Below are 25350 nucleotides of genomic sequence, written 5' to 3'. Positions count from 1 at the left end.
GTCCCTTCTCTTATCCTGTGGGTATGCATCTGTGTTTCTCTTGTGCTAATTGTGCTACTGCAGAAATTGAGGATTTACAGACGCTGAGATCATTAAGCCAGCAAGTGACATGGCTGTGACTTAGTGGTAGGTTTGCTGCATCTGGATCCAGTGACATCCCCCTGCAAACAGAAAGGCAGCTGCAGAAAGAAATGCTAGAAATCTGACAGGAAGCGGAGGGGATGACAGTGGAATAAAGTGAGAAAAACAGAGAAATAAAGTTAAATAAGTAAGGGGCTTGCTGGTGACAGGATTGAATGTTAGGTCAAAAATTCAATTCCGCATTATATCAATAGGGAGCCACGCAAGCTCCTAGCCATAAGATAGATGGAGCATTAAATATTACTTAGAAAAATGAGATTCAGCTTTTTTACATGAAATGAATCACTTCTCTAAAAATCCCTACCCAGAGGCCTAAACAATCAATGCAATTGAGAAATGGATGCTTTGTTTGAAGAGGACTGAGTTGTTACTTCTCTAATGAGCCATCCTTGTACTGCAGATGAGGACCCTGGGACCAAGAGGTGCCAGCTATATGCCCCAGTAGCACACCACATTAGTGACACAGCCTGAATAAAGCCCGCTTCTCATTTCCTGACTCTGGAGTCAGGGTTCCTTGTAATTCACAATGGTCCTTACAAGCAAGATCTCAGTTCTTGGGTCATGAGGGAGAGGCAGAGGTTAAATGGTGGGAATAAAGGACATTTGCATGGTCTGCCCTGGAAGATCTGCATTTTATGTATGGGGTGGGATGGGAGTGAGGCTGCTGAATCATAAAAATGAATTCTCAGCCTTCCCAAGGTGGTATAGGCCACTATCAATTGAAGCTGTGCTCCAGAAAATTCCTAAGATAGGGCAGTCACCCTCTGCTTAAAAGTTCCAAGTACTAACACAAAGCATGTTTCCACAGTAGCATTTCTTCTGGGTTGCAATAGTAACTCTCTTGAAACATCACATCATCAGAAATCTCCTGCACTGGTGGAACAGAGAAGTTCACAGTTAGAGCTGTGTGATCAAAAGGCCAGTCCACAGCACACTAGTTATATATTCTTTTGGGAGGGGTATGCTTGATGTTTTTTAAACTTTATCATATCTAAATTCAATTAATTAACATATAATGTATTATTGGTTTCAGAGGTAGAGATCTGTGACTTATCAGTCTTATACAATACCTAGTGCTCATTACATCATGTGCCCTCCTTAATGTCCATCACTCAGTTACCCCATCCCCCCACTCCCTCCCTTATGGTGACGCTCAGTTTTTCTATGCTTAAGAGTCTCTTATGGTTTGTTTTCCTCTCTGATTTCATCTTGTTTTATTTTTTTCTCTCTTCCCCTGTGATCCTCTGTTTTGTTTCTTAAAATTCACATGAGTGAGATCATATAATTGTCTTTCTCTGATTGACTTATTTCACTTAGAATAACATCCTCTAGTTCAATCCACATCATTACAAAATGGAAAGATTTCATTTTTTATTGCTGAGTAGTAATCCATTGTATATAGATACCACATCTTCTTCATCCATTCATCTGGGGTATTTCCATAATTTGGATATTGTGGACATTGCTGCTCTCAACATTAGTTAGTTTCCTAAACTCGAAGTTCTGCTCCATCATCTGTAAAAAAAAAAAAAAAAAAAAAAAAAAAAAGAAGGCACTCATAGGATTATTCCAGCACTCAGAGTAGGGTAGGTGCTCAAAAAAGTTAGCTAATAATATTAATAAAGGAAGGAAAACTATATTTCACTTGGAAGAACAATTAAAAGAAACAGGAGAAATGTCCTGGGAGAAGCTAGCATTAATGAAGTGTCTACCTTTTAAACTCTTTATTTAATATATCATTAAGATCAAAATGCTTTAATGGTGAAGAAATGAATAAAAATGAATAACACAGTCTGTGAGGTCCTGGAAAGACATGAGGCCAAATAATCATTACTTAAATAGCACTTGTTGCTTTTTTAGGTTTTTCAGATCTCCACTGGAGCCCGTATCAGCACCTAATATATGGAGAATCCAAAAAATGTGACTGAATTCATTCTTTTGGGCATTACAGAGAACCCAGAGCTGCGGAAAATGCTCTCTGCTGTGTTTCTAATCATGTATGTGTCCACGGTTTTGGGAAACCTTTTAATTGTGGTAACTGTGATCACAAGTCAGAGTCTGAGATCACCTATGTATTTTTTCCTTACTTTCTTATCCCTTTTGGATGTTACCTACTCTTCTGTCATTGCCCCCAAGATGATTGTGGACTCCCTCTCCAAGAGCACTGTCATCTCCTTAGAAGGTTGCATGACCCAGCTCTTTGCAGAGCATTTCTTTGGTGGTGTGGGGATCATCCTTCTCATCATGATGGCCTATGACCGCTACGTGGCCATCTGTAAGCCCCTGCACTACTCGACCATCATGAGCCCTCGGATGTGCTGCCTGCTGCTGGGAGGGGCCTGGGTGGGGGGATTTATCCATGCAGCAATACAGCTTCTCTTCATGTATCAAATACCCTTCTGTGGCCCCAATGTCATTGATCATTTTATATGCGATTTGTTTCCCTTGTTGAAACTGGCCTGCATGGACACCCACACCCTGGGTCTCCTAGTCATCCTCAACAGTGGGGTGATGTGTATGACCATCTTCCTTATTCTCATTGCCTCCTACGTGGTCATCCTCTGCTCTCTGAAGTCTTGCAGCTCTGAAGGGCGGCGCAAAGCCCTCTCCACCTGTGGCTCCCACCTCACCGTGGTTGTCTTGTTCTTTGTGCCATGCATTTTCCTGTACGTGCGGCCTGTGGCCACCTACCCCATTGACAAGGCAATGGCTGTGTCTGATTCCATCATCACACCCATGTTAAATCCCTTGATCTACACCCTGAGGAATTCAGAGGTGAAAAATGCCATGAGGAAACTGGGGAAACAAAGGAGTTTTGTTGGCAAGTGATGGTCATGCTAAGACATCATGTTTCCCATTAAGGGAGATTCTTTCTGAAAGGTGAGAGAAATAAGCTGTTCATTGCCACTAACAGCAGAGAGAGTTTTGAAAAATATAAACCTGGTTGGGGCCTCTCGGTGGCTCAGTCAGTTAAATACCTGCCTTTTGCTCAGGTCATGATCCTAGGGTCCTTGCTCAGTGATTCTCCCTCTCCTTTTCCCTCTGGGGAGAAGGGTTCGTGCTTGTTCTCATTGTCTCTTTCAAATATAGAAGTAGAATCTTTTAAAAGTGTATATCTGTTTGGGGCACCTAATTGACACAGTCTGTTAAGCATCTGACTCTTGATGTAGGTTCAGATCACAATCTCAGTGTCCTGGGATTAAGACCCTCATCAGGCTTCAGGCTCAGGGGAGAGTCTGCTTGAGAGTCTCTCACCTTCTGCTTCTGCCCCTCCTCCTTTCACTCTCTCTCACTTGCATATTCTCTCTGTCTCTCTTTCAAATAAATAAATAAGTCTTTAAAAATATGTAAACCTGCCTTGTGATTTAGGATTTAAGGATTACGGACTTGTTAAAGGATCATAATACTTTACTGCTTTATACCCTTCCTTGGCTTCCCATTGCCTTTGGAAACATCTGGCCTTTGTGGCAAAATTCCCTGATTGATCTTTCTACTTCCTCTAAGTCTCCCACCCCATCTGGAGCACCTCACTTACTCCCTTACTGTGCATCAACAGGTGTTGGATATTTTCATCTGCCCCCAGAGCTCTTTGCGACTTTCTCACCTCAGTGCTTTTGCTTCGCTCTTTCTGAAAGCAAGTCCCATCTTCTTCAATTGGTTGCTTCCTCATAATCTATAGTCTTGGAAAAGAAATTAACTGGCCTTACCTCAGAGAGCTTCCCCCATGATTCTTTTAAAGACTTTTTCACTCTTTACAAAATTCCCTATGTCAAGATCTTCTTTATTTTCTTTATAAAAATAATTAAAAGTATGATTACTTTTGCATAATCATTTAAGTTTTGCTACTTGCCTTCTCTCTAATATACCAGACATCCTGACAGATAGACTTTTGTCTTATTTATGCTTGGCATCTGTTAGGTTTCCATAAAGATCTGTTGAATGATTATAGAATGCAAGAGACTTTTCCCCCCAAAAAAACTAGCCTAATTTGGATGGTGAGACGAAAAAAGGAGACGATCAAAAAATATCAAAAATAAACAAGCAGGAAAGATGCTATATTCTGTCCAATGTTTTTTTTTGTTGTTGTTGTTTTGCATCAATTGAGAGGATCATGTGGTTCTTGTCTTTTCTTTTATCAGTGTGATGTATCACACTGACTGATTTGCAGATGTTGAACCACCCTTGCAGCCCAGGAATAAATCCCACTTGGTCTTGGAGAATAATCCTTTTAATATACTGTTGGAACCTATGGCTAGTATCTTTGTGAGAGTTTTGACATTCATGCTCCAAAGGCAGGAATGAAGCAAAAGCAAAAATGAACTATTGTTACTTCATCAACACAACAAGCTTTTACACACCAAAGAAAATACTCAATAAAACTAAAAGGCAATCTGCAGAATGGGAGAAGAAATTTGTCAATGACAAATAAGGGGCTAGTATCCAAGGTGTATAAAGAACTTTCAAAACCAACACCCAAAAGACAAACAATCATGATAAGAACTGGTCAGAAGACATGAACAGACAATTCTCCAAAGAAGGCATACAAATAGCCAACAGATATATGAAAAAATGTTCAATGTCACTTAGCATCAGGGAAATACAAATAAAAACCACAATGAGATACCGTCATCTCCTATCAATCAGAACGACTAAACTTAATGTCAGGAAACAACAAATGTTGGCAAGGATACAGAGAAAGGAGAATTCTCTCAAAGTGACGGGCACTGAGGTGGACACTTGACGGGATGAGCACTGGGTGTTTTTTTGTATGTTGGTAAATTGAACACCAATAAAAATTAATAAAAAAAAAAAAGAAAGAAAGAAAGCTCATGCAGCCACTCTGGAAAGCAGTACAGAGGTTCCTCCAGAAGTTAAAAATAGAGCTATCTGGTGACCTAGCAACTGCACTAATATTTACCCCAAAGGAAAAATGTAGTGTTCCAAAGGAGTGCCTGTAACCCAATGTTTATAGCAATAATGTCCACAATTGCCAAACTGTGGAAAGAGCCAGACGTCCACCCACAGATGAATGAATAAAGGAGATCTGATATATATATATATATATATATATATATATATATATATATATATAATGGAATATTACTCAGGTATCAAAAAATGAAATATCATTTACATTGATGTGGATAGAACTGGAGGATATTATACTGAATGAAATAAGTTAATCAGAGAAAGACAATTATCATATGGTTTCACTCATATGAGGAATATAGAACTAGCACAGAGGATCACAGGGGAAGGAAGAGAAAACAGAATGGGAAGAATTCAGAGAGGGAGGCAAACCACGAGAGACTCTTACCTACGAGAAAGAAACTGAAGGTTACTGGAGAGGAAGTGGATGGGAAGATGGGGTAATTGGATGACAGGAATTAAGAAGGGCATGTGATATGATGAGCACTAGGTTTTATAGGTAACTGATGAATTACTGAATTCTACAGCTGAAAATAATGCACTGTTTCTGGGCTAGTTAAATTTAAATAAAACAAACAAACAGAAGACACAGAGTGAAAATGAGAATGGAATCAGTAGAAATAGAGGGCTCTGGTTATTTTATGGAGGGTACCTCATAATATGCAGACAGAGAAGGATTCTATCAGCAGTTGACATTTCAGCTTATTTTAAATTCTTTTGAGATTTTTGGAGGCAACGTGCTAAAACATATCAATCAATATGTTTAATGATGATGAGCACCAATAAATAACAAAAATGATCAGGTTTGGAAACAGCCATGTGAGGATTAGTGAGCTGAAAATTCTAGAAAAAGAGACTAATGCAGAACTACTGTGATTTTTGTCAAGGAACCATGAAAGACCAGGAGCATAATGGTCCAGATAGAGAGTGGCAAGAAGCAAGAAATACACACCTGTGTACCTCAGATTATGTAGTGCCGAGACCACTAAATCTCCCTGAAGCTGCAAAGAAGATAAATGTTGTTATTATCTTTTAAAAATGACCCAGACTCAAAAATTCTTCAGGAATGTTGACTGACTCTCACTTTTGTGCTATAGAGGAGTTGGGGAAGAGGTGTGAAAAGCACTTGATAAAGGGCAAAGAACTAATGTTATATTAGCTTTAGGTTTTTGATTCTTACTCTCTTTTTTAAAAGATTTTATTTAAAAAAAAATAAAATAAAAAGATTTTATTTATTCATGCGAGAAACAAAGAGAGAGGCAGAGCCATAGCCAGATGGAGAGGCAGGCTCTCCGTGGGGAATCTGACCCGGGATCCGAGCATCATGACCCAAGTCAAAGGCAGATGCTCAACCACTGAGCCACCCAGGTACCCCCGATTCTAATGAGAGCTCTAATGAGAGCTTTTTATGACTGTGCCGTCCTATAATTGAGGGTCAACTACCAGTTTGTTCACATCTCTTCATAGATTATTAAATTAGTCTCAGGAAACAGTATGCCTCCATTGATCTTAAATACATTTTAGCAGATAAGGCCTGGAAATATTTTACATATTCTGCTCTCCAACACAATCCTTAGTTTGTGCTGATTACTGCTACCAGAATTTTCTAATAATCTTATTATATTGTTTTTAAAAAGACTAATTCCAGGAGGCCAACATGGGATTTGATAACATTTTTTTCTGAATTATAATTAAAGCACAGGAAGCTAAAACTAAATGAGTTTAACGTGAAAAAGGTATGTTCCAGAAACTTAAAGAAAATATCACAGTTAATTCTAAGAGAGATCCATTAAATTCAGGAATAAGGCCACCTTTTAAAGCTGCCATTATTATATAATTTATTGAGTTTTAATGCCCAGTTCTCAACCTCATATACTTATTTGAATCAGGAAGATAATAAAAATTGAATAAAGCCAAACTATGCAAAAACATTTAAGAAAGAGTTTAAGACCTTTGCTCCCCGTAGAAAAGGAGCAAATCTTGACCCCTTTAAAAGTCTGCCAGGACTAAACTCTGGTGTGTCGTTGCCTAATGAGGGACACATATCCAAATTGGTCCCAAACTCAACTTTTCAAGAGAAATCAGGTATTCATATTTAATATGTATTTTAATGATTTGAATATACTGATGACCGATTACACTTATAAAATCTTTTATGCTAAACAATAATCTTTGGATTAAACAAATTTACAGTTTTTCAGGTAAATTCGGTCTAGCAGCATGTCACTTTGGAAATTTTGTATCAACCAATGAAATAAGAGGAAAAGGAAATATAGCAGTCAGAACCAAACACAAGTCATTGTTGGCTGATGTATGCATCTAGTTTGCCAAACCAAGACAATCAACTGAGAGATTAGTGTTTATAAAAAGAGCTTACTCAAAAATCAGCATAATAATACTTCTAAATGTAAGTATAATAGACAAATATAAAACGAAATAAATCTACTTCACAATAACAATAAAATTAAGAGATGCAACAGAAATGTGAACAGTCTTCGTGAAGAACACTAAGCCTCATCACAAAAGACATGTTAAAACTGAATCAGGTGAATTATGCAATTTGAGATGGAAGTAAATCACAATTTAAAGTTGTTAATTTTTCCCAATTAATTGACATACTGAGTGAATTTTTAAACAAAATCTCTGGAGGAGATATGCCTGGAAATGGAGAGAATTATTCTAAACTCCACATGGTTGAATATATAGAAGAAAAGACACAAAGATTTTGGAGAGGATGAGGAGAAGAACCAAGTACAAATATATCATAAAGCTATAGTAATTTTTCAATTCGAGTATGCCCACAGAATAAACAAATATATTAAGAGGACAGAGTATCAGGCAAAGAAATTCAACCGTATATATATTTGGTAATTTAATACAGGATTAGGTTGAAAGTATTAACATGAAAATAAATTATATTAAGAGAAATGACTATCAATTTGGGGAAAAAAGTTAAAACGTATGTCAAAAACTCAATAAAAAGCATTCTCACCAGGAGTCGATGTGTATGGGAGACATTAAAAACAAAGGGGGAAAGGATGCAGAAAAAGATAAAAAAAACATTTTAAATCTAGTTACAGCAGGAATGGGGACATGGGAGATGGGATGCAGAGAAAGTGCACTCGTTTCTTTTATTCATAACTCATAATTACTTTTAATAATTTAAAAACAAACCCGATTCAAAGAAAATGTAGTGTTTTAAATTTCTGGACGTAATGCAGTCACTGAACTTCCCCTTTGCTGAAAGGCTAGAAGCTGCACAAAATACTGGAAACATCATATTCAGTTTTGGATAACTGGCAACATACTCCTGGGACCCCTTACAAAAAGGAGACAGATCAGGTGAGTACTAGGACAGACTCAGGCTGACCAAGAGACCTCCAACCCCTTGCAGAGGTGAGGAGAACTGCAAATGGCTCCCCTCACCCTTGACATCACAAAATGGTTTTCTAAGAGCTCTCTTGGATCTTTAATGAATTAATTTTCTCTTTTTTCCCCCTGAAAACTCAAGGATTGATTTTCAGACTTCCTTTCCTTTCTCCCCTTCCAATGCTTGGTGTGATTCCTTGTCCCCTTTCCTCATGACTACTTCCTCATGTCAATCCCCACCCAATTCACTTTGAAATATTCCTCATTGGCAGATACGGTTTAATTATACCAATTTGTTCATGAAATTGTATCTTTCTGTGAGTGCAAACAAATATTTCTCTAATGTACTCATTTGTTACCTGATTAATGTCCTCTTTGGGACTTAAATAACTAGTCCACCACCACTTCCTATATAAGAATACTAAGCATCTTTGGTGAGACATGATAATATTGGCTGAAACTTCTCACATACTTATGAAATTCATTGTATTCTTTTCTCATTAGCTTATATCAATTAAAGTAATACTTCCTGGTGCCAATTTGATGGGAATTATAAACTCAGGTACTGAACGAGCATCACATGACAGTGCTTGATTATAGATTATGATGCGGTGGTGGTGGTGGCAGGGGTGTATTATACATATCAGTTGGGTGATCTTCAAAGGTGAAAATATGTATTTTAAAACATTCTCATATAAAAACAAAAGACCATAATTGAAAAGCACTAAAAGGGCCTTTCCAATCCTGGGTTCACCCAAAGAATCTGGATTTTAATGTTTGGACACTAAGGAAACACCACCTGTCAACGAAAAAAGTACTTTTTCCTAACACCTGAAAAAAAACATGGCAGTCAAGGAAGTTAACCTAGACTAATTCAGTGATATAACGATCCTGGGAAACTTTATTTTTTCCCTGTGTGTTCATATATCTGGAATTAATTCTCAAAATATAAGACAAGTTCCCACTTTCCTTTTCCCGTTTCTTGCTCTTCAACATGCGTTGTTCTTTAGCCTCCTTCTGCAATTCAGCCTCCCTTCTGTTTATTGCCTTCTTCATATTTCTGCTGCCAATCCCCCTCCCTGCCTCTTCCCTCTCCCTTGTGAAGAGCAATGGGAAATTACCTTGCCTGTGGTAGCTGACTGGCTGATACCACCCATCACAGACAAGTATTAGACTTTCCTTCTTTCACCACTCACAGAACTTTGAGAAGTTCTCCAGACACAGTACAGGTTTTCAAAGAGATATCAAGCTTTTCTTGGAGGTTGAAGATCCCTCCGTGTGGATTCCCCAGTGAGGCAACGTCAGGCACAGATTCCAGAGCAGAATTCTCTTAGAAAGCCATCTCCAGATCCCAGGTCGTCAAGACAGTCACCTACACTCTCTAAGTTCCAGTTCCATATGGGTTAGTGCTTATGACCACATTCATAAAAACTAGAATACAATTTAAGGAAAGAATTGGTGTGTGTTCACACACACAATCATTCCGTCACTAATCAGTACATTTTTTTTTTCTGAAGACAAATTGGTCCAGGAAACTAAATTATCATGTGAATATGACCAAATGTCAATGCCACTCAACTAAGGGCCAGGGTAAGTTGCTCAAAATGGTTTTGGACTATATAAGTAACCTTATTCTAAGCAATCCGTTCAGAATAAGGAGTCTATATATTTATTAATATGAATATAAATTAAAAAATAGTATGATTAAAATTATTTAAGTGGTTTTTCATCCCAAAAGGAATATTTTATCTTTTCTGTTCATGAAGCAAAACCAAGGTGCTAAGGAAGTATACATTAGGATCCCTGAATATCACGTATCAACATAAATCATACTTTGCTACACCATAACTTTATCATGGCATTTTTCACTTCTGCATTCCTCAGTGTATAGATCAGAGGGTTGAGCAAGGGTGCCCCAATGGTATAAAACACAGCCACCACCTTGTCTACTGGAAATGTGGTTGCTGGGCGTGTATATATGAATATACATGGGCCAAAAAATAGGACAACCACAATAAAATGGGAGGTGCAGGTTGAAAGGGCTTTTCGCCTTCCTTCTGCACTGTAGTTTCTCAGAGAGTACAAGATGATAACATAGGAGATAAGCAGGATTATGAAACTCACCGTGCATATGGCTCCACTGTTAGAAACAACTAGCAAATTTATTACATAAGTGTCCATGCAAGCAAGTTTCAACAAGGGCTGCAAGTCACAGAAATAGTGATCAATCACATTGGAGCCACAGAAAGGCAATCTCAAAGCCAGCAAAATTTGTGCCGAAGAGTGGATACAGGATCCCACCCAACCCAGAATCACCAGCACACTGCAGACATGCCTGTTCATGATGGTTGTGTAACGCAAGGGCTTACAAATGGCTACATAGCGATCAAAAGCCATGAGGATCAGCACGAAGATATCCATGCATCCAAAGAAGTGGGCTGAAAAGACCTGAGTCATGCACTCCTTGTAGGAAATGGTCTTCCTCTGAGAAATGGCATCCACAATCAATCTTGGGGCAATGGTTGTAGAGAGGCAAGCATCAGTAAAGGACAGGTAAAATAGGAAGAAGTACATGGGACTCCCAAGGGTGCTGCTTCTTTTAATAGTCACTACAATGAAAAAGTTTCCCAACAGTGTGGCAAGGTAAAGCATCAAGAAGACCCCAAATATTGCTTTCTGTTTTCTTGGATCCTGTGTCAAGCCAAACAGAATGAATTCATTCACAGTGCTATTCATCACCATTTTGTTGGTTGCAAGTAAGGTGACCTTGATAAGACCCTAATCTGCAAAGGGAAGAAGAAGTGACATTATGGAGAGATCAGTAGGTTGAACTCTGTATTCCTTATCTGCTCCATGTTACTACAACTTCCTTTAATATCCTATGAATCTTTGTGAATCTCCAGAAGTCCAAGCCTCTCCAAGATCAATCTATTGATTCAGAAACTAACCCGATTGGATCAAATCTTTGCATTTGGAGAATAACAAGTCAATATCCTTCAAAATTTTTGAATTCTACAAAGATTGAAAATGGTAGAAATTGTACTTTCCTTGGGCAAATGAATTACCTGCCTTAAAATTTAGCCTTAATCTGAAAAACTGAAATCTGTGTAAACTAGAGATTTCCCACATGAAATCTCTAGTTTAGACAGATTCTGAAGTCATAGTGGAAAAACATGGAAAAGCAAGTTTTCCTTCCAGCCAAAGGCCATAAAACCAGGATATGAAATTGGAATATATTTCTGTGGTCAAATATAAAATTTGGAGACATACAAATATAGCCCAACTGGAATTTGAGCCTATTTATAATAAAGTGCCCACCTCCTAAGAAGTGAGAGTTGCACTGAAAACATTCATCTTTGTAACTGCTGCACTGAGAACCAGTGGAAAGCATGCAAGTACATTTGTTGTGGCCCCAACAAAACAAATCAGTGGTGGATTCCAGAATTGCTCACTCTCAGTTGTCTCTCTGAGAGTGGATGAAGAGGGGTGTGTAGCAAAATTACACACCTCTCCTCGGCTTTAATAGGATCATTTTGTCATTGTTCCTTATGCTTTTGTTGTTATTGTTAAGATTTATTTTTTTAGAATAGTGTTAGATTCATATCAAAACTGAGAGAAAGGCACAAAGAGTCCCTATATAGCTCTGCCCCCACAAAATATCACCCCTGCCATTGTCAACACTTCTGCCAGAATGGCACACTTGTCACAACTGATGAGCCAACCATAACCCATCATCAGCAACCAGAGGCGAGAGTTAATCCTAGGGTCCACTCTTCGTGTGGTACATTCTATGGATTTAAATAGATGCTAAGGACATGCATTCATCATTATAATATCATACAGAGCATTTTCACTACCCTAAAAGCAGAATCATTTAGATTCCCAAAATATAGAAAATAATAATTCTTTTCACATAGTGTCTAATATTCATTAAATTCTGAATAAAACCTCTTACATCATTTTGTTGGGAAAAATAGCAGATTGAATGAGATACCCATATGACTTTGCACTGTGAGAATTATTAGTTCATACATACCACAAAATCAAGCTGGTATTTCACAAAGATCAGTACTACAAATGGCCAATCCCAGTATTCATTAAGTGGACACTCCATGTTTCTAAACAGAAAGAAAGGACACAATTTCAGATATTCCCTCTTGTCCTCATCCTCTATCCTCTACTTCTTTTTATTGCTTTGCTATATCTTGAAAAGGACAGTCTAAAAATATGATGAATCATGAAAATGATAAAATGGTTACTATGGCTTTCTAATGCATTGGCTGAAATACTCACCATGACTTTGAAAGCCCTCAAACACTGCCATAACCTTGCCGACCACTTTCCTCTCCTGCTTCTGGGCATGTGTGCTCCAACCACACCTGATATTACTATCCTTCATAAATATACCCACATACCATCTCATTCACTAAATTTTCAGGATTTCTTAGTGACAACGACCTTCCTTTCACTGTGCACACAGTACCCAGTTCAGATGCCATCTTCTCAGAAAACCTTCTTGCTAACGACTTTTCAATGGTAAAAACTGTGTGCGTGTGTGTCTGTGTGTTTGTGTGTAGTGAATCAATCCTTAATTATAGCCTTCTTCATTTTTGTTTTAATACCTTTGTTCATTTGATTTTATGTTCCATAAAGCAAGCTCATTTTGTTCTATTTTGGGTAATTCAGGATAGGCTGGCAGGCAATTTACTGGAGAGCAGTCAAAAAGAAACCAGTACCAGAACGCTAGTCTTTGTGCTCCATGGCAACCTCTCCTTCTTGGACACTCCGCTCACTACTGCCATGAGAAGCATCAGACCCCAGCCACTCAAGTAGAGCCAGCATAAAGCCAGAAACCATACATAGGTAAGGAACAAAACCATGGACACATCCAGTGCATGTCCTGACTAGCAAATGGATGGAAAATCCTGATGAGTCAGAAAAAAAAAAGAGACCAGCTTTTACAGTTATACTTAAATGTAAATACACAGTGCAAGGCTGAGCAAAGATATTGCTAGGGACAAAGGAGCACTTCATCCTAGGATTTCACTAGAGTTTTCTTCTCATTCCTCCACTCTGGAGAACATCTCTCACTCCAACACCAGAAAGAAAATGTAATTCTTAGGTATCAGTGGGTTTGGGCAGCCAACATTACAGTCATTAATAGCAGAACAAGGGGTATCATAGTGCCATAGAATCGTGGTAACAACACTTTCTATGAATACTGATTGCCGTGGTCAGTATACATCCTTTCCTTTTCCTGACCTTAAGCTTTGCAAGTAAGAAATCCACCTGTGTAGGATACTATACCTCTACACCCTTCAATGTACCCTTAATTCGATAAGAATTGGTCCTGAGACAGTGCTGCCTCAAGGACAGTGAAAGGCAGAAACCCTGACACATCAGAATAAGCTTCTTGGCACGTCATGCTTCTCAAAGATTGAAAGAATTACATAATGGCAACTATCAGAGACTTTAGTCCTGAAGGGCATCAAGAGAAAGAATGAAGTTTACTAAAAAAAAAAAAAAAAAAAAAACAACAACAACAACAACAACAACAAAAAAAAACAGTAGTTTACTTGGGTTTTTAAACTTACCATATTTCTTGTACAGAAGGAGATGAGACCCAATAGAGAGCCCATAGTTTTTTCTCGGGCAAATCTGATTTATCTTGAAGATGAATCATGTGCAGTGTTTGCAACTATTCGAAGTAATCTGTACTTCGAATAGATCTACTCAGCTTTCCATTGCAGGTTGTATGTGGAGAGAAGATACACCACAGGTAGCCAATCTTTCCTAGAGGCTTGGGTTAGAGTCTTCAATGAGGTCTGTAATATCAGCAGAAAATTTCTTATTTCTACTGTTAGAACTTTCTAGAATATAAAGGAATTATTCCCACAATCCTATGATAGAAAAATCTCTAAAGGCAGCTCTATGTCCAAAAACAATTCCTTGGCAGAGTGTATGGATTAAACATTTCTTCCTCCTCCAATAGATATATAGAGATTTCACAGAAGTTCACAAATACCCAGCCTTTGGAGGAATAAGGGCTGTGCCCTTCCCACTCAACCCCAGAGGATATGCTCTACAAACTACTTAGCTCAGTCACTCCTGGATCAATGCAAACCATGGTGCCAAGTAATCCCAGACAAGCTATCATCTGACAGATCCTGTCCACAGAGTCCACCTCTCCTCCTAAACTCCCAAAGGGACCCATCTCATTTCAGTTACCAACTGCTCCGCTGGTGTCCCTGGTCTAAGGAGAAAGTATGCCTTTCAAGTCACACTGAAGTACAGACTAATAAAAGTTCCCAAACACTTTTCTCTTTAAGTGAAATCTTTGCTAACAGCACACGAACCTCTGAGCCCAGGTTCCTTTTCCAACACATGTGATATGATTGAGTTTTATTTTCATAATATACGTCTCTATGACTTTGAGCAAGTTTCTTATACCATAGATATAATAATGATACCGTAGATATAATAATGATACCATAGATATAATAATGATACCATAGATATAATAATTATTTTCAATCTTAATAATACTGGTAAAATATAATTACGGTGAAAACTACTAATTACGATTTGTATAATTTCTATAATACTTTGAAGTTATTCAGTCAAATGTAAAGAAAAGATAGGAAAAGTGAAAATGAAAATGCTTTCACTCATTTTTTTTTGTTTTTAAAGTAACTTAAGGAGGAATGCCTTCTTGCTTCAGTGGTTGAGCATCTCCTCTGGCTCAGGACGTGATCCCAGGGTGCCAGATTGTCTCCCACATCTGGCTCCCTGTAAGGAGCCTTCTTCTCCTTCTTCCTGTACCTCTGCCTTTTTCACTATGTGTCTCTAATGAATAAATAAATAAAATATTAAAAAAATAAAGCCACGTAAGTTATAATTTACGTACAAAACATGCACATATTTTTGATTGAACAATTCTATACATTATCGGTGCTCAACATGACAGGTGTTCTCTCAATTACATTCACCCTTTATCCTAACTGCCTACCTTCCTTCTGGTAACCACCATTTTATTCTCCATATTTAAGAATCTGAGGTTTTTTGTTTGTGACCTTTATTCTTTTGTCTTTTGTTCATTTGTCTTCTTTCTGAAATCTACATAGATAGTAGTGAATTCATATGGTATTATATGTCTTAGTCTGTCTTAATTTCACTTAGGTTTAGACTGACTCAATCCATTCATGTTGTTACAAAAATATATTTGGATAAATAATAGTGGAATTACTGGATCATATGGCAATTCTATTTTTCATTTTTGAGGAACCTCCATCCTGATTTCTACAGTGGCCGCACCAGTTTATATTCCCACCAGAGGGTATGAGGGTACATTCTATTCCACGTCCTTGGCAACACTCTTTATTTCTTGTTTGTTTTTTTTTTTTTTTATTTTAGCCATTCTGACTGGTGTGAAGTGACATCCCACTGTGATTTTGATTTGCATTTCCCTGATGATAAGTGACGTTGAACATCTTTTCACGTATTGACTTGTTATTTCTCTGTCTTCTTAGAAAAATGTCTATTCAGGTCCTCTGTCCATTTTTCAAGTAAGATTTTTAGTCTTTGTGGTGGTGAGTTATGTACATTCTTTACATCTTTTAGATATTAACACCTTAATATTTTCATCTGTCTCCATGAATATTTTCATTTCCTGTTTGATTATTTGGTTGACCTATTTATTGTTTAGGAGTAAGATTCTTGGCTTCATGTGGATTTCTTCTTGTGAGTACTTCTACTTTTATACGACTGTGGCCAAAAAAAAAGGTGTACACTATGATTTCAGTCTTTTTTAATTTGTTAAGTCTTGTTTGTTTTGTAGCCTAAATGAGATCTATTCAAGATAAAAGGATATCTATTCAAGTCCCCTGTAAACTTGAAAAGAATGTCTTCTGCTGCATTGGGATATAATGTTCTGAATATCTTAGGCCCATTTGGTCAAATATGTCATTCAAAGCCACTCTTTTCTAGTTGATTTTTTCTCTGGATGATCTATTGGTGGAGCTGAGGTGTAAGAATTCCCTACTGTTATTGAGTTACTGCCAATTTCTTCTTTTGTGCCTGTTAGTAGTTGTTTAATTCATTTAGGTGAAAACATGTGTGGTCCCAGTAATTACAATGGTTATATCCTTTTGTTGAACTCACTTCAGAACTAAGACACCCAGAGGTGGAAAGAGTCGGGATGGAAAAACATTTACCATGCAAATAGAAGCAAAAGGAAAGCTAAGGCAGAAATACTAATATCAGACAAAATAGGTGAGTCATGTATCGTCTCTTCTCTGATCAAAGTTCTCCAATGGTGCTCCACTTCACTTCATCAAAAGGGAAGTTATGTAATGCAAACTACAAGGCTCTATGTGATCTAGACCCAACAATCCCTCTTTGATCTCACCTAGTACTCTCTAGGATCCCATCTCATTAGTCTCATACTCTCCAAGACATTACTCTAGTGTATATCCATATGGCTGACTCCTTCACCGTCTTCAAGTATTTATTCCAACGTGATGTCTGCCATGAAGACTTCTCTGACCACCTATTTAAAGCTGCAGAATGGGGGGGAGGGGCAAGATGGGGGAAGAGTAGGGTCCCCAAGTCACCTGTCCTCAACAAATTACCTAGAAAACCTTCCAATCATCCTGAAAATCTACGAATTCAGCCTGAGATTTAAAGAGAGACCAGCTGGAACGCTACAGAGAGAAGAGTTCGCGCTTCTATCAAGGTAGGAAGACGGGGAAAAAGAAATAAAGACACAAAAGGCCTCCAAGGGGGAGGGGCCCGCGAGGAGCCGGGCTGAGGCCGGGGCGAGTGTCCCCAGGACAGGAGAGCCCCGTCCCGGAGGAGCAGGAGCTGCACCAACCTTCCCGGGCGGAAAGGGGCTCACAGGAAGTTAGAGCAGGACCCAGGAGGGCAGGGATGCCCTCGGGCTCCCTGGGACACTAACAGGCACCTGCGCCCCGGGAGAGTGCGCCGAGCTCCCTAAGGGCTGCAGCGCTTGGCGGGACCCGGAGCAGCTCGGAGGGGCTCGGGCGGCGGCTCCGGGGAGGGGGCTGCGGGGCGGGAGCGCGAATCCAACAGCGCAGGCCCCGGAGCACAGGGCGCCGGGACACAGCCCAGGATCTGGCCTCCCCCGGGACAGGCAGAGGCCGGGAGGGCCCAGGACAGCGAGGACGCTCCTGCCTGGAACTGAGCAGATCAGCGGCCCCGCCCGGGAGCCCCCAGGCCCTGCAGACGGAGAGCCCCGGAGCTACTGCGGGGGCTGACTCCAGGGTCCCAGAGCTGCCCCCGCCACTGTGGCTTCCTCCCGGGGCCTCACGGGGTGAACAACCCCCACAGAGCCCTGCACCAGGCAGGGGCAGAGCAGCTCCCCCAAGTGCTAACACCTGAGAATCAGCACAGCAGGCCCCTCCCCCAGAAGACCAGCGAGAGGGACCAGTTCCAAGGGAAGTCAAGGGACTTACAGTATACAGAATCGGAAGATACTCCCCCTTGTTTTTTTTGTTTTTTTGTTTTTGTTTTTGTTTTTTGATTTTGTTTTTGTTTTGTTTTGTGCTTTTTTTTCTTTCTTTCTTCTTGATTTCGGATTGCTTCCCCCACCCCACCCCACCCTTTTTTTTCTTTTTTCTCCTTTCTTTTTCTTTCTCTTTTTCTTCTCTTCCCCCCCCCCTTTTTTTCTTCTTTCTCTTTTTTCTTTTTCTCTTTTCTTTCCTTCTCTCTCTTTTTCTCCTTTTCCCAATACAACTTGTTTTTGGCCACTCTGCACTGAGCAAAATGACTAGAAGGAAAACCTCACCTCAAAAAAAAAAGAATCAGAAACAGCCCTCTCCCACAGAGTTACAAAATCTGGATTACAATTCAATGTCAGAAAGCCAATTCAGAAGCACTATTATACAGCTACTGGTGGCTCTAGAAAAAACCATAAAGGACTCAAGAGACTTCATGACTGCAGAATTTAGATCCAATCAGACAGAAATTAAAAATCAATTAAATGAGATGCAATCCAAGCTAGAAGTCCTAACGACGAGGCTTAACGAGGTGGAAGAACGAGTGAGTGACATAGAAGACAAGTTGATGGCAAAGAGGGAAACTGAGGAAAAAAGAGACAAGCAATTAAAAGACCATGAGGATAGATTAAGGGAAATAAATGACAGCTTGAGGAAGAAAAACCTACATTTAATTGGGGTTCCCGAGGGTGCCGAAAGGGCCAGAGGGCCAGAATATGTATTTGAACAAATCCTAGCTGAAAACTTTCCGAATCTGGGAAGGGAAACAGGCATTCAGATCCAGGAAATAGAGAGATCCCCCCCTAAAATCAACAAAAACCGTTCAACACCTCGACATTTAATAGTGAAGCTTGCAAATTCCAAAGATAAGGAGAAGATCCTTAAAGCAGCAAGAGAAAAAAAGTCCCTGACTTTTATGGGGAGGAATATTAGGGTAACAGCAGACCTCTCCACAGAGACCTGGCAGGCCAGAAAGGGCTGGCAGGATATATTCAGGGTCCTAAATGAAAAGAACATGCAACCAAGAATACTTTATCCAGCAAAGCTTTCATTCAAAATGGAAGGAGAGATAAAGAGCTTCCAAGACAGGCAGCAACGGAAAGAATATGTAACCTCCAAACCAGCTCTGCAAGAAACTTTAAGGGGGACTCTTAAAATTCCCCTTTAAGAAGAAGTTCAGTGGAACAATCCACAAAAACAAGGACTGAATAGATATGATGACACTAAACTCATATCTCTCAATAGTAACTCTGAACCTGAACGGCTTAATGGCCCCATCAAAAGGCGCAGGGTTTCAGACTGGATAAAAAAGCAAGACCCATCTATTTGCTGTCTACAAGAGACTCATTTTAGACAGAAGGACACCTACAACCTGAAAATAAAAGGTTGGAGAACAATTTACCATTCAAATGGTCCTCAAAAGAAAGCAGGGGTTGCCATCGTTATATCAGATAAATTAAAATTTACCCCGAAGACTATAGTGAGAGATGAAGAGGGACACTATCTCATACTCAAAGGATCTATCCAACAAGAGGACTTAACAATCCTCAATATATATGCCCCGAATGTGGGAGCTGCCAAATATTTAAACCAATTAATAACAAAACTGAAGAAATACTTGCATAATAATACACTTATACTTGGTGACATCAATCTAGCTCTCTCTATACTATATAGGTCTACTAAACACAACATATCCAAAGAAACGAGAGCTTTAATTGATACACTGGACCAGATGGATTTCACAGATATCTACAGAACTTTACATCCAAACTCAACTGAATACACATTCTTCTCAAGTGCACATGGAACTTTCTCCAGAATAGACCACATACTGGGTCACAAATCGGGTCTGAACCGATACCAAAAGATCGGGATAGTCCCCTGTATATTCTCAGACCATAATGCCTTGAAATTAGAACTTAATCACAACACGAAGTTTGGAAAGACCACAAACACGTGGAGGTTAAGGACCATCCTGCTAAAAAATGAAAAGGTCAACCAGGAAATTAAGGAAGAATTTAAAAGAATCATGGAAACTAATGAGAATGAAGATACAACCGTTCAAAATCTTTGGGATGCAGCAAAAGCAGTCCTGAGGGGGAAATACATCGCAATACAAGCATCCATTCAAAAACTGGAAAGAACTCAAATTCAAAAGCTCACCTTACATATAAAGGAACTAGAGAAAAAGCAACAAATAGACCCTACCCCCAGCAGAAGAAGACAGTTAATTAAAATTTGAGCAGAACTAAATGATATCGAGACCAAAAGAACTGTGGAACAGATCAACAGAACCAAGAGTTGGTTCTTGGAAAGAATTAATAAGATAGATAAACCATTAGCCAACCTTATTAAAAAGAAGAGAGAGAAGACTCAAATTAATAAAATCATGAATGAGAAAGGAGAGATCACTACCAACACCAAGGAAATACAAACGATTTTAAAAACATATTATGAACAGCTGTACGCCAATAAATTAGGAAATCTAGAAGAAATGGATGCATTCCTGGAAAGCCACAAACTACCAAAACTGGAGCAGGAAGAAATAGAAAACCTGAACAGGCCAATACCAGGGAGGAAATTGAAGCAGTCATCAAAAACCTCCCAAGACACAAGAGTCCAGGGCCAGATGGCTTCCCAGGGGAATTCTGTCAAACGTTTAAAGAGGAAATCATACCTATTCTATTAAAGCTGTTTAGAAAGATAGAAATAGATGGAGTACTTCCAAATTCGTTCTATGAGGCCAGCATCACCTTAATTCCGAAACCAGATAAAAACCCCACGAAAAAGGAGAATTATAGACCAATATCCTTGATGAACATGGATGCAAAAATTCTCGACAAGATACTAGCTAATAAGATTCAACAACACATTGAGAAAATTATTCACCATGACCAAGTAGGATTTATCCCCGGGACGCAAGGCTGGCTCAACACTCGTAAAACCATCAATGTGATTCACCATATCAGCAAGAGAAAAACCAAGAACCATATGATACTCTCATTAGATGCAGAGAAAGCATTTGACAAAATACAGCATCCATTCCTGATCAAAACCCTTCAGAGTGTTGGGATAGAGGGAACTTTCCTCGACATCTTAAAAGCCATTTACGAAAAGCCCACAGCAAATATCATTCTCAATGGGGAAGCACTGGGAGCCTTTCCCCTAAGATCAGGAACAAGACAGGGATGTCCACTCTCACCACTGCTGTTCAACATAGTTCTGGAAGTCCTCGCCTCAGCAATCAGACAACAAAAAGACATTAAAGGCATTGAAATTGGCAAAGAAGAAGTCAAACTCTCACTCTTCGCCGATGACATGATACTCTACACAGAAAACCCAAAAGCCTCCACCCCAAGATTGCTAGAATTCATACAGGAACTTGGTAGCATGGCAGGATACAAAATCAATTCCCAGAAATCAATGGAATTTCTATACACTAACAATGAGACTGAAGAAAGAGAAATTAAGGAGTCAATCCCATTTACAATTGCACCGAAAAGCATAAGATACCTAGGAATAAACCTAACCAAAGAGGTAAAAGATCTATACCCTAAAATCTATAGAACACTTCTGAAAGAAATTGAGGAAGACACAAAGAGATGGAAAAATATTCCATGCTCAAGGATTGGCAGAATTAATATTGTAAAAATGTCAATGTTACCTAGGGCAATTTACACGTTTAATGCAATCCCTATCAAAATACCATGGACTTTATTCAGAGAGTTAGAACAAATTATTTTAAGATTTGTGTGGAATCAGAAAAGACCCTGAATAGCCAGGGGAATTTTTTTTTAAATTAATTTTTATTGGTGTTCAATTTACCAACATACAGAAAAACACTCAGTGCTCATCCCGTCAAGTGTCCACCTCAGGGCCGGTCACCCATTCCCCTCCAACACCCGCCCTCCTCCCCCCTTCCACCACCCCTAGTTCGTTTCCCCAAGTTAGGAGTCTTTATGTTCTGTCTCCCTTCCTGATATTTCCCAACATTTCTTCTCCCTTCCTTTATATTCCCTTTCACTATTATGTATATTCCCCAAATGAATGAGAACATACACTGCTTGTCCTTCTCCGATTGACTTATTTCACTCAGCATAATACCCTCCAGTTCCATCCACGTTGAAGCAAATGGTGGGTATTAAAAAAGAAAACCATAGCTGAGGGCATCACAATGCCAGATTTCAGGTTGTACTACAACGCTGTGGTCATCAAGACAGTGTGGTACTGGCACAAAAACAGACACATAGAACAATGGAACAGAATAGAGAACCCAGAAGTGGACCCTGAAATGTATGGTCATCTAATTTTCGATAAAGGAGGAAAGACTATCCATTGGAAGAAAGACAGTCTCTTCAATAAATGGTGCTGGGAAAATTGGACATCCACATGCAGAAGAATGAAACTGGACCACTGTCTTTCACCATACACAAAGATAAACTCAAAATGGATGAGAGATCTAAATGTGAGACAAGATTCCATCAAAATCCTAGAGAAGAACACAGGAAACACCCTTTTTGGACTTGGCCACAGGAACTTCTTGCAAGATACATCGACAAAGGCAAAAGAAACAAAAGCAAAAAAACTATTGGGACTTCATCAAGATAAGAAGCTTTTGCACAGCAAAGGATACAGTCAACAAAACTAAAAGACAACCTACAGAATGGGAGAAGATATTTTCAAATGACATATCAGATAAAGGGCTAGTTTCCAAAATCTATAAAGAACTTATTAAACTCAACACCAAAGAAACAAACAATCCAATCATGAAATGGGCAAAAGACATGAAGAGAAATCTCACAGAGGAAGACATGGACGTGGCCAACATGCACATGAGAAAATGCTCTGCATCACTTGCCATCAGGTAAATACAAATCAAAACCACAATGAGATACCACCTCACACGAGTGAGAATGGGGAAAATTAACAAGGCAAGAAACAACAAATGTTGGAGAGGATGCGGAGAAAAGGGAACCAACCCTCTTACACTGTTGGTGGGAATGTGAACTGGTGCAGCCACTCTGGAAAACTGTGTGGAGGTTCCTCAAAGAGTTAAAAATAGACCTGCCCTACGACCCAGCAATTGCACTGTTGGGGATTTACCCCAAAGATACAGATGTAATGAAACGTCGGGACACCTGCACCCCGATGTTTCTATCAGCAATGGCCACAATAGCCAAACTGTGGAAGGAGCCTCGGTGTCCATCGAAAGATGAATGGATAAAGAAGATGTGGTTTATGTATACAATGGAATATTCCTCAGCAATTAGAAATGACAAATACCCACCATTTGCTTCAACGTAGATGGAACTGGAGGGTATTATGCTGAGTGAAATAAGTCAATCGGAGAAGGACAAACAGTGTATGTTCTCATTCATTTGGGGAATATAAATAATAGTGAAAGGGAATATAAAGGAAGGGAAAAGAAATGTTGGGAAATATCAGGAAGGGAGACAGAACATAAAGACTCCTAACTCGGGGAAACGAACTAGGGGTGGTGGAAGGGGAGGACGGCGGGTGTTGGAGGGGAATGGGTGACGGGCACTGAGGTGGACACTTGACGGGATGAGCACTGGGTGTTTTTCTGTATGTTGGTAAATTGAACACCAATAAAAATTAATTAAAAAAAAATAAAGCTGCAGAATGGGGAGAGACTTAACATCGCAGAGGAGTAGGGGACCTTCATCTTCTCTCATCTCTGGAAATCAGCCGGATACCTAACAAGTCATTACCGAACAACTGCAAAATCAACTGGCGATCTGAGAAAAAGTTACGACAATTCTACAAATAGAAAAACAACCACTTTTTGCAATGGAGGGTGTATAGAGAAATGAATATGAGGCCATCTATCAGAGGATAAACCATGGGCATTGAAGCCTCCATTATCCATGTACCAGAAAATGGTGTAAGCAGTGGAGTGCAAAATTGGGACTTTTACAAGTTTGCCTGAAGGGTGGTCAGGAGGTGAAGAAAGACAGAATCCTGGGTTTGACAGCATGGTCTTAGGATTCCTGGCATCACAAAAAGAATGGGGGTACCAGAGTGCAGCAGAGTGTTCCCAGGCACTGGGGCAGAGTACCTTATTGCAAACAGTCAGCCCAAGACCAACATTCAACTCAGTCTTGCCATTAACAGGGATTGTCAGCAAGGTGAGGTGACTGCTCTCTGCGGAGGGGCCCAGAAAGTGACAGAAACACTGAGATGCCCCCACTTCTCCAGGAGGTGTATTATTGCTGAGTGCCACAGAAGTCTTTAAAACTTGGATTCTTGAAACAAGATCACGTGCACTGGGTCACAGGCTGGTTTAGCACTGAATGTGAACTGAAACCAGGGGGATAAGAGTGATAGACTGCTTTTACCTGAGCACTCACTGAAGAATAAGGTACAGGAACTTTCAGCGTGAGGGCTGGAGATGGCTGTGCAGCTCTAATTTTCCTTCTCATCCCTTATAATGGTACAGAAAGCTGTAAGGCAACAAAAGTCACATAGAGAAATCTGGAGCTGTATATTTAGCCTGGCTCCCTGCAAAGGGTAGAGCAATAAAATCCACGACAAGAAACCTGAGAGTCACTGCACCAGGCACCTCGCCCAGAAGATCTGCAGGGATATCTTCTAAGACCAAGGTTACCATTGATACAGAACTGCCAAACCCCAGCACTAGGGGAAAATAGTATATAGAATTTAAGGTTTTTTCTCATGTTTCTTCACTCTTTCACATTAATCTTTTTGTTTGCTTTTCAAATAATTTCTTATTTTATCAACTCTTTTAAAGTCTCTTTAATTTTCATTTTATAGTTCTATTTTAACCGGTCATTGAATCTAGTTAATTGTTTTGATTATATATAAGTTTGCCTTTCTTTACAATTTTGAGATCTAGTTTCTTCAAAGGAGCCGACCAAAATACACCCAGGATCTAGTGTTGAGCTCCGTCTGTTCAGCATTTGGTTTTATTCTCTCTCTTTCTTTAATTATTTTTCTTTTTTTTTTTAAGATTTTATTTTATTTAGTCATGAGAGATACAGAGTCAGGGAGAGAGAGGCGGAGGGAGAAGGAGGCTCCACGCAGGGAGCCCGATGTGGGACTAGATCCCGGGTCACCAGAATCAAGCCCCGGGCTGCAGGCGGAGCAAAACCACTGTGCCACCGGGGCTGCCCATCTTTAATTATTTTTCTGTTGTTTCTGATTTGTTTCGTGTATATTTCTCTGGAATCACTGTTGCCATTTTAGTATTTTGTTCTCTTCATGTTCTTCTCTGGTCAGAATGACAATACAGAAGAACTCACTTCAAAAAAGAATACAGAAGGCAGTATTCACTGCCAAGGACCTAATCAGTAGAGATAGAAGCAACATGTTGGAACTAGATTCAGAATAAAAATTATAAAGATACTACCTG

At 39.5% G+C, this 25350-nt stretch overlaps 2 protein-coding genes and 1 long non-coding RNA gene across 4 annotated transcripts; 1 reads left to right on the top strand and 2 right to left on the bottom strand.

The window, feature by feature from the left end:
• Positions 1-1499: 1499 nt before the first annotated feature.
• Positions 1500-24415, bottom strand: LOC140598909 (uncharacterized). The gene is made up of 4 exons (XR_012001451.1): positions 24317-24415; positions 14034-14264; positions 12476-12557; positions 1500-1656 (listed from the first exon to the last, which is right to left on the bottom strand). It is a non-coding gene; the product is annotated as an uncharacterized lncRNA (long non-coding RNA).
• Positions 2044-8218, top strand: LOC112912533 (olfactory receptor 4C6-like). Of its 2 annotated transcripts, XM_072757348.1 has the most exons (2): positions 2044-2953; positions 8184-8218. In XM_072757348.1, the coding sequence occupies exons 1-2, from the start codon at positions 2044-2046 to the stop codon at positions 8216-8218; spliced, it is 945 nt and encodes a 314-aa protein (XP_072613449.1). The 2 variants fall into 2 exon arrangements, with proteins under 2 accessions (XP_072613449.1, XP_025845003.2); XM_025989218.2 differs by lacking the exon at positions 8184-8218 and having other exon boundaries at positions 2044-2970.
• LOC112912540 (olfactory receptor 4C11-like) lies at positions 10259-11194 on the bottom strand. The gene has a single exon (XM_025989224.2). The coding sequence runs from the start codon at positions 11179-11181 to the stop codon at positions 10267-10269; it is 915 nt and encodes a 304-aa protein (XP_025845009.1). The 5' UTR covers positions 11182-11194; the 3' UTR covers positions 10259-10266.
• Positions 24416-25350: the final 935 nt, after the last annotated feature.

This window comes from Vulpes vulpes, chromosome 5, assembly GCF_048418805.1.
Source record: "Vulpes vulpes isolate BD-2025 chromosome 5, VulVul3, whole genome shotgun sequence".
NCBI lineage: Eukaryota > Metazoa > Chordata > Mammalia > Carnivora > Canidae > Vulpes > Vulpes vulpes.
The sequence above is the reverse complement of the archived record's forward strand: the minus strand, read 5'-3'. Positions and strand labels throughout refer to the sequence as shown.

Excerpts from the sequence above, each read along its gene's own strand:
- LOC112912533 (XM_072757348.1), top strand. The coding sequence starts at position 2,044 with ATGGAGAATCCAAAAAATGTGACTGAATTCATTCTTTTGGGCATTACA. Across the intron at positions 2,954-8,183 it reads GAAACTGGGGAAACAAAGGA|AAAGTGCACTCGTTTCTTTT; the intron begins GTTTTGTTGGCA and ends TGGGATGCAGAG.
- LOC112912540 (XM_025989224.2), bottom strand. The coding sequence starts at position 11,181 with ATGGTGATGAATAGCACTGTGAATGAATTCATTCTGTTTGGCTTGACA.